Source organism: Habropoda laboriosa, unplaced genomic scaffold, assembly GCF_001263275.1.
Source record: "Habropoda laboriosa isolate 0110345459 unplaced genomic scaffold, ASM126327v1 scaffold225, whole genome shotgun sequence".
NCBI lineage: Eukaryota > Metazoa > Arthropoda > Insecta > Hymenoptera > Apidae > Habropoda > Habropoda laboriosa.
Window position 1 is genome coordinate 286,014 of NW_017100368.1, and position 9,540 is coordinate 295,553.

Sequence of the window (9,540 nt, forward strand, 5' to 3'; positions counted from 1 at the left end):
ACCATTAACACCGCTAAATGGCAACAATTTTTACGGCCGTTGAATAGTGAATCGTTGATTTGAGAAGCCGGTGTAAATAATTTAATTCAAACGCTCGTAAGAAATTAGCTGAGCAATTTGTTAATGCAACGGTATAAGAAATATTGATAATAATATTTATATTTGACGTGCGTAATTTCTTCAATTTGCTCTTTTTTGTGCTGTGGAGATAACCGATTTCGCAAATGAGCGGCTTATATGTTGAGGAAAAGTTTAATTTTAAACTCTTACTACGCATTACTTCACGCTACGCTACCAAAAAATGATTCCAGTCGCACCAATAAATCAACTTACCAATCGATGCGCCCGGTGCACGTTGAAATTTCTCGTCCTGAGGAACCTAATTAGGAAGTCGTTGTCCATCCTGTGCGGAAGGCATTCTCCCCTCTCTGTTAAACACACATCGTACAAAAAAAGAAGCGAAATTCTTTATCCTTCACCATTTTCCTTAACATATTTTTTCTCTTCCCAACTATAATTAGATATTATTTTGCATATACTCATTTTTATCTTTTTTTCTTTGTTACACAAGCGGATTGAATTATGGCTGCTTAAAGTTGCGAAACTGTAATTTTTTCGAATCTAAGATAAATGCACGGTGTCGTTTGTTTATCGTCAACGTATAACCAGGTAAAGTTGCGTAAGTGTATAGTTGTAACATGCAATGATGTATCGCATAGTTGATGAATAAAATCAGTGAAAAGGTAATTTCACATTAATCGTCAAAGTAAGTAGTCAAGACTAATTCTAAAAATCTTCCAAAAATTGTCAATTGTCGGAATCAGCTGATTTTCAAAATCTTCTCCTCTGGGAGATTAAGTTTCCGCACTTTCGTAATTTCACCATCGGAACGACGATCTACTGTTTAACTCTGTACGCTATTTCGTCCTCGTACACGCAACGGGGACATCAGAAAATGAAGTAAATAAAAAAAAAATCACGTGATATTCAAGTATCCCTTTCTAATTACCAAATATCATATCCCTGAATTCGTGAAGAGTCCTACACTTCGCGTCTTCCGTTTCTCCAAGCTCCCTCCTCGCGTACTCCATCACTTCCGGTGAGGGTTCTCCAAGATCCAAGCACACTTCCTCATCGTTCACCTGGACCTCTTCGTCCTTCAGTTCAGGCATTCCGTTTGCGTCCTCCAGGCGTTTTCTAGCATCGGCCTCGCCGTTTCCAAGGGTGTCCTCCTCCTCCTCGTTCAGAATCTCCCTACGGTCGTTCCTCAAGGTTCGACCATCGATCTCGTTCTCCTGCGGCATGATGCGGCTTCGCGTGATACGTGATCGACTGTGTTTCGCGAGTGCCACGACCAGGACTCGTGGATCACGTCATTCGACGTCGAGATGTCGTATCAAGGGAGAGAGAGAGAGATAACCTCAATTGCAAGCGCGACTGTCACCGTTCCTATACCAACTTTCAACCGGTTTCGCCTTTCCGCCACTTTGTCCCCTTCGTTTAGGCTCTCCTTTTGTTTTAACGAATTTTCACCAAGTTTTCGCGTTTCGGCAAACTTTGCTGAGACACCCTCGTGGCTTTTCTTTATCGATTTGGTTACGTTCGAGGGTGATTGGAAATGAAACAGTGAGAAACTTTTTAGGACTAGAGAATTTTTCTGAATTTTAGAATTCTAGGGAATTCGGAGAGGCTATTCGAATTACAACGGAGAACTTTCAAATATGCTTTGGTAACAAATTCTGGGATCTTTTATATTAATTTGACGAGTGCTTAGAACATTGCGAAATTAAATCCTGGCGAAATTTTCCGAATTTCGGATAATTCTAGGGAATTCTGAGAGGCCTTTCCGGAATTCTTCAACGTTTTGGAAAAATGTAGTTTTAGGAAATTATAGAGGATTCTAATGCAAGATTCTTAACACATGCTACCGAATTTCGCGTGAATGTTACAAACGCTTAGATCTTTATCAGATTACACGAGAGGTGATACATATTCCAAGTGATCGTGCGCATTACAGTAATGAATGCAAATTGCACGCAACGCCTCTAAACGTATCCTCGTCGAACCAGCAGTAAACATTCACGAAGATAATAACACATCTATTTTTTCTATGGCCACCGTGATCCACCGGTCACGTGAGGCGCGCACCAAGCCTCCTTCCGGTTCCAACAGGATCTTTTCAAGAAACGGAGTATCTCGTATTACGAAACTCTTAGCCAACCAGCGTTCGCACGGTGACTCGAGCACAATGCAACCAGACTTTCTCCCTGAAAAATACGCTGTACAAGGCCGATCGTTCATTTATAACCGCTCTCATCCATTCCACAGACTGCAGCAGTCGGTCCTTTTACAATTCTCAACGTTCACAATGGGAACAATACAATCACAGAAACTTGGTCTAAGCACTTTTGTCAACCTCTCTAAAAAGCACAAAATTAAAAAGAAAAATGACAAATATTTCTCAAAATAGTTCGCAAGATTTCAATAAATGAAATTTTGAAATGGGGAAAACGCTTTTCGTCTCCCTCAATACCAATGACGCCACAACGAGATTGTGTCGTCCTTTTGTTCCATTACCGCGCGAATTTAAGGAATTTTAACGAATTTTTATGGACAAAAATAGTTTTGTGTTATCTCTTCACTACAGAGAATCACAGTATTCCGGTAAATCAGATTTTGGAATAGGTGAAACACTTTTTTCAACTTCCTCAACACCAATGATACCTCGAACGTCAACAAGACTACGTCATCCTCTTGATCTATTATCACACGACTTCCAGTAATTTCGATGAATTTTTACGAACGACTTTTAACGATTTTTCCCTTCGAAACAGAAATTCCCTGGCAGTTTCGAGGAAAACACATTCACTGAAATGGCGATTGAAACGCGAGCGCAGAGCCGATCGCGCAGCGACGCCGGTCGGTGATGCAACTGGCTGCAACTACGTTGCATCGGCTCGAAGTGCATCGCGGTTTCCCTCTTACCTGCGGCCTCACCTTTGAGAACACTTAGATACTGAAGGAAACGTTCCTGCCCGGTTCAAGTTCTCCGCGATTTCTCAAAATTCCTCTTTCCACGCGTATTGCTATTAGCATAGATTAACATATTTAAGATCGGCGCATTTGTGCAACCGAATTTAGTCGTCAGAAGGAAGGAAAAATAAAAGGGCGATTTAAATACCAGTATTCGGGATCGGTGGAATTTTTCGTGTTCCACTTTGACTGGAAGAGATTCGCAAAAAGGAATTCCAGGTCAAATGAAAGTACGTAAAAGACAGAAAGGAATCAGATTGATAAGATTGCAACAGAGAATTGCACATATCCACTTTGGTGAAACGTGTAAAGTTCAAGGCACCCAGGCTTGCAAATAAAAATAGGCTGAAAGCCAGTTTCGAACGAAACGATCCGTACAGAAAGTCATCGACCGTATTAAAAACATGTTGGCCACCGTTCAGTATAACGATCGACTTCATGAGTAACAACCTGATTGCATATTAGCTTGTGGTAATTCATAGGTTTAACGAAATTTCTGATTCTCTAAAGGGATTATTAGCGTTTGTGCGTATTTCATCGATGATCCTCTGTTAGATGACGACTTCTATATTTTAATTTTGCCAGAATTTCACTTCCTCTCTCATATCGTTATAAATGAAAAAAGAAAGAAATGAAGCATTTGGTAATTTAGGAATAATTCAAATTGTAACTCTAGGATCAAACAATTTGCAAGTATAATTATCAACATAAATGAAAAAGGAGAAAAGATGCTTTTGGTAATTTAGGAATAATTTGTGTTATAACACGAATTGCATTTTTTTGATTTAGGATTTACTGATTAAACGTTGATACTCGAGCTTATACACTATCGGCCAGAAGTTTGGAATCACTGTGCATTACAATTTACACAAAAATTGTCAAAAAAAGTCAGCAGTTTTAAGAATTTTTTAACGAATTTTGTATCATTCAAATCAATCGATATGAGATAATTTGCTATTTATCTCCACAATATCAATATCAAGTCTATGAAAAATTAGTAGCAGATTCAGTACAGATGAAAATTGGGAGGTGATTCCAAACTTTTGGCCGGTAGTGTATATTTTACACATTCATTCATCATAAAATTAAAATTTTACATTGTAAGCGATGTAACTAAATTCTTCTTTAAATTTAACGTTTTTCCTTTTTAATGTAAATACTATTTACACAGGTATTCGATTATACGGATGATTGAGTAAGTTATCGTAGAGCTTTGAACGTTTAACGATGGTTAGGAGATCGCGACAGAGTGCGAAGTGTCTGTGATCTTTCTGAAAAGCGATTTCTTCTCTGGAAACATAGTCAGGAGGACGTAATGCTGGAGAAAGTTTTATAGGTAGGACGCAAACACTGTTGAGCGTATAAATGCATGAATTAAAGGAAAGACGGCAAGGTCGGTTGAATGATCGTCCATTGATTCGGCGAGATAGCAACGATAGACTGAGACACGCTCGGTGGACTGAGCAAAGTAGACTGTTTCTGTGGAAACTTGGAATGGAAATTTATGGAAGAGATTGTAAATGAGATAAGAAGCAATTTATGTGATATATCGTTTAAAGCTGTTGCGTGCACTTAAATGGGAATAGTGGAAGAATAAAAGAAACAATTTTCTTGAATAATTTTTGCATTAGAATGTCTTAAAGTGGCGAAACAATCGCTTTTCTGAAGAATTTGTTCCCAGGATATTATACTGGGTGACTTTAGCTACTGAATCAGGATGTGGCTTTATTCTCCGAGAAAAATGCAATGATATTTTTAATTTTTACTCTTTCGAGTCATTCTGTGCGTTGAGAATACTTAGCGATAGCGTAGTTTTGCTGAAGAGAATGAAGTAAGGAAGGAGATGAAAATTAGGCTCTGTTCTGATAATGCAATATGTTTCTTCTTCTTTTTAGTCACTTTTTGTATTAAAAATGTTTACTAATAGTGTACTCTTGGTGAAAGTGAAAAGGTAGGCTAAGAAAGAGGTTACAGATTGATTTTAGCTGCTGAATTAGGCTCTATTCTGAAAATGCAACGTTTTTCTTCCTTTTTTTAGTCATATTTGTATTAAAAATACTTACTAATAGTGTACTTTTGGTGAAAGTGAAGAAAGTAAGAAGGTAGACTAAGAGAGGAGTTGCAGAGTGATTTTAGCTGTTGAATTAAGCTCTATTCTGAAAATGTAGTGTTTTTCTTCTTTTTTTTTAGTCACTTTTGTGCTAAAAATACTTAGTGTACTTTCGGTGAAAGTGAAAGACTAAGAGAGAGGTTGCAGAGTGATTCTGAAAGCAAAGTGCAACTTAAGTTATTCTGTGTATGAAAAATATTGGTTAAAAGTGTATTTTTGGTGAGAACGAAGAAAACGATGTAAAGAAGAAGGTGAGAAGAAGGTAGATTAACAGAGAGATCGGTCGAATGACTGAAAGTGAAGGTTAGATCGAACGAGAGTAATAGGGAGCCGAGTGAAATTCAATGAGTAGATTATAGTGGATATGGAGTTCCATTATTCGGCTTCTACGGATCGATAGACACTGCAGTCTCAAGAGCAACTTCGACCAATCTTTACATTTATATCTCGAGAAGATTTATCCCGTTAAACCAGTAGACTGAAAGTAGTATCTGACAATTGAAAACGAAGGTTAGGCGGAACGAGTAGAATTGATAATGGACGTAGAGTTCCATTATTGGGCTCCATACAGATGAAGAAACGGTAGAAATTCCAGGGTAATATTGGACAATTATTACATTCATATTTCTAGAAAATTGTTTTCCCCGTAGAAAATTAATTGGATGCGGCATCAAACGATTAAGTACCAAGCTTGGATTTAACGAAGATAATAGAAATTATAATTACACCTTTCACGAATGGAACAACTTCGATATACTCTTGTTTTTTATCAAAATAATTCACTCTCGTGACACTTATGTTTTTCAAATAATTAATTCCTTCGCGGAAAATAAATCGGCAGCAGGATCGAAGCGTTTAACGTGAAAGTTAGCACGAATCAGCTAATAGAAATTATAATTACACGTTCCTTGCATCGAGCAATTTCAACCGTATACCTTAGATGCACTCACATTCATCGTAAAAGTCTTTTGTTTCTGCATCTTTCGCAAAAAATTAATTGAAAGCAGGATCAACCGTTAAACGTGAAATTTCGATGAAACAAGGAATAGTACAAACTACAATTAACACATTTTCCACGAATCAAGTAAATTCAACCATGCTTCACGCTTTTCATCAAAATTTTTATAAAAACAACGTAAACACACCAACATCGAGATCAATTTTACACCATTTATTTTTACGACACATTTAATTTGATATCCTTCGGAAGAAATTCATCGAGAGCAGGATCGACTATTAAGGTCTTCTAGTGTGACGGTTTCAAACAATCGATTGTTATTTTTTTTTTGCATACATCGAAAGTACAACTCTTTAAGAATGTACTCCTGACGTTTTATAGTTGTATTCGATAAAATAACGAAGTTATAGCTCGTTTAGTGTGACACATCAAAGGCCGGCGACAGGGAGAATGTAAATTGCACTGAAAACTTTAAACGCGTTCTCCTCGGAAGCATGTTTTCTGAAAACCACTGAACCAATCGAACTGAAATTTTGCACATGTCTTCAGAACATGTGTGGCTATGGTCGGTAGTAAAATTATGCCAAAATGTACATTTTTCTAATTTTCAGAGCCTCTGAAAGACGAAAAAAGTCGAAAAAATCGATACTTCGCATTCAAAGTACCGCCACTTTTTTAATTTTCAATATTTTTCTTTTATTCTACTAACGACCACAGCGACATGCATACTAAATAAGAATCAATTGGATTTTTTAATTTCTGATAAGCAGAACAGCTCAAGTCATGTCAACCATGGACCTACTTTTTCTTTTCATGCTCCTGTTCGACGTGTTCCACAGCAGCCATATTTAATTATTTTTCAACAACAAAAAATTTGTAACGATTCTTCAAGGACAAGTAAATACATAGGAACAAAGCTCGTGTTAATAACTTTCACCGTACTTCTGTAATAAATTAGCAAAGGAGGGCCTAAAAAAACGGCCGTCACACTAGAAGACCCCCTTAAATACGGTCAGATTAAACAAGAATAAAATGAAATTACACACTTTAACCGTTCTTTATGCTCCTGTTTTTCCTAAAAATTTATTACAACTTTTATGAGAAACAATACAAACACCGTAGTATATCAAGACCGATGTTATCTGTTCGATGCAATTTTCGATCAATTTCATTTTACCAGAAATTTGCCCATTTTCTCCGGGATCCTGCGCAACCGTCAAAGTCAAAGAGAGAGAATTGCATCAGAACCGGTTCGGTATTAGAATTGCATCAACACTGTAAACAAATTAGACGGTCGATCGCTAGCGAGACGCATCGGTTGCTGGCGGTACAGCGTTACCAAAGATATCGTCGAGTTGCGAAATGTGTCACGGCCATCCTGTTGCATCCACGGCTCGGTGCTTTCACTAACAACCGCGAGTGGTACGCGACTTTTGTCGTGGGTGCATTTACGATCCACGTGCACAGGGATTGGAGAAAGTAAAAGTAAGAATCTCACGACTATGAGCATACTATCTGCGTTACTTCCTCGTTTTCTGACACGTTCTATAAATAGTACACCTGATTGCCTTTACTGCCCATAATAACGCGTTAAAAATATGATCCTAAGCGGAATAAATACTCTGGATAAATACACTACACGTTCAATTAAATCTCTGGCGTAATAACAATGGAAGCGTTCAATTTGTTCCGCGGGCGATTTTAAACGGACGTGTTTTAGCATTTTCATTGATGCTCAATTTTCGTTCATAACGTTGATAAAAAAACGTTGATTTTCGTTCATGTTTTTTATTTTCGTGGAATATTTGACCATTTTTACAGTTGACACGATTTGTTTTGTTACTTTATCTAACCTACCTTAATTACATTTCTTCGATACGAATAGTATCATGCATGAAATACAACTGATTAGAGATTTGATAATTTCTAATTTAAAAACTCCACTTCAGATTCATTTTCCAGAATGATAAGGAAGTAAGAAACTTTTTTGCACTTTTGCAAAGATATTTCATCCTTTTTATACTTGATAATTCTTTTTCTGTATCAAAGTACAATTACTTAAGAATTTTCCAATCTGAAATTAAAATTTAATTGGACGCTTGAGATTTAATTTTTGAAATCATACACGCTGGAAAGAGGAATTCTATTTCTATAATAGTCTCGGTTGACGTATTTCATGATTAATTGTTCAGTTTGTTTTCGTTCCGTGATTGATGCGTACGAGTGGCACTACACGTAACACCCAGTAATTCGTCGTTACGTTCGTTGATGCAACTGCAGCGAGCTGCATAAGAGCGTCTCGTTATCACTTTCTCCGTTGTCGCAGACATTGCCGCAACGAGGCGTCGCTTTTTCCAACCGCGGCATCGTTTTCAACGTAATTGTCGATCGTTCAACGAGTCATTACGAGCTCACCCCGTGGTGTTCCATTTATTGTTCGCGTGCCAGGCTTCTTTTGTCGCCTGTGTACGCGTGGAGCAAGAGGACTCGTTGTCCCACTGTAATCTAACGAGATTATTATTCCTGTTTCTTTTTCTATTTTTGCACGCGCGTTAAATCGTGGTGAATGCTAATCGGTGCGTTCTTTTTGTTGATTTACGACAAATGACGAGACAACTTTTCTGCAAATCACCGCCTGTCGCTTGAAGAGAATCGCAAGAAGGTGTTTCGTAACGTTATTGATTTACCGAGCGGCAGAAAGAGTCGTTGAAGAATTTTTCTTCAAGCGGTGCAAACATTCGAAAAAGTCGCAAAACGTAAGGATGAAAAATTGAAATTCAAGGACTCGAAGGATTGAACTAATTTCCACGACGATCGTAGACCAACATCAATTTCCTGAAAGGTGAGAAGAGTTCTGGGCTAAAGTTAGGACAGAAAGGTGAGGAACTCTGAATTAAAATTCGCAAAGGTCACAAATTGCACTTTAGTGGCCTCGGAGGTCAAGAGTGTTGAATTGAAGCTCGGAAGGACTGAAAGGATTCAAACTCGACGGAACGAAGATCGTAGACCGGGAAGTAAACTTTCTCGAATGTGAAGAGCTCTAAATGAAAATTGCACATTGAAGTCCTCGAAAGTGAAGAGTTCCGAATTAAAGTCAACAAGGACCGAAATAGTGGCGAATTAAATTTCACAAGGTTCAAGAATCATGAAATAAATTTCACAAAGGCCAACAAGTGCACTTTGGAGTCCTAAAAGTCAGGGGCTCTGAATTCAGAAGGACTAAAAGGATCGGAAATGAAATTTCCCAAGGACCAAGAACCGTGAAGGAAAGTTCACAAAGGACAGTAATACAGGATAAAGTAGACTTCAGAATGTACTCACTCGGGCAGACGGTGACTCGGCCAGTTCCTGCGGGCAGCTCTGTCAAGGACGTGTTGTGAACCGCGCTCTAGCGCGAACCTGCGTGCACTGGGACCACCAGAAAACCCACTAGGCCGGT

At 38.2% G+C, this 9,540-nt stretch overlaps 1 protein-coding gene across 1 annotated transcript in view; it reads right to left on the reverse strand.

Moving 5' to 3' along the window:
• Positions 1 to 2,836, reverse strand: part of LOC108574747 (alpha-tocopherol transfer protein-like) — a 9,470-nt gene extending 6,634 nt beyond the window's left edge. Inside the window, exons 1-3 of the mRNA XM_017937382.1 lie at positions 2,725 to 2,836; positions 1,010 to 1,582; positions 334 to 428 (exon numbers count right to left, since the gene is read on the reverse strand). Coding sequence (XP_017792871.1) covers positions 334 to 428; positions 1,010 to 1,304 — 390 coding nt within the window. The 5' untranslated portion in view covers positions 1,305 to 1,582; positions 2,725 to 2,836. The remainder of the gene's footprint in view (positions 1 to 333; positions 429 to 1,009; positions 1,583 to 2,724) is intronic.
• Positions 2,837 to 9,540: the final 6,704 nt, after the last annotated feature.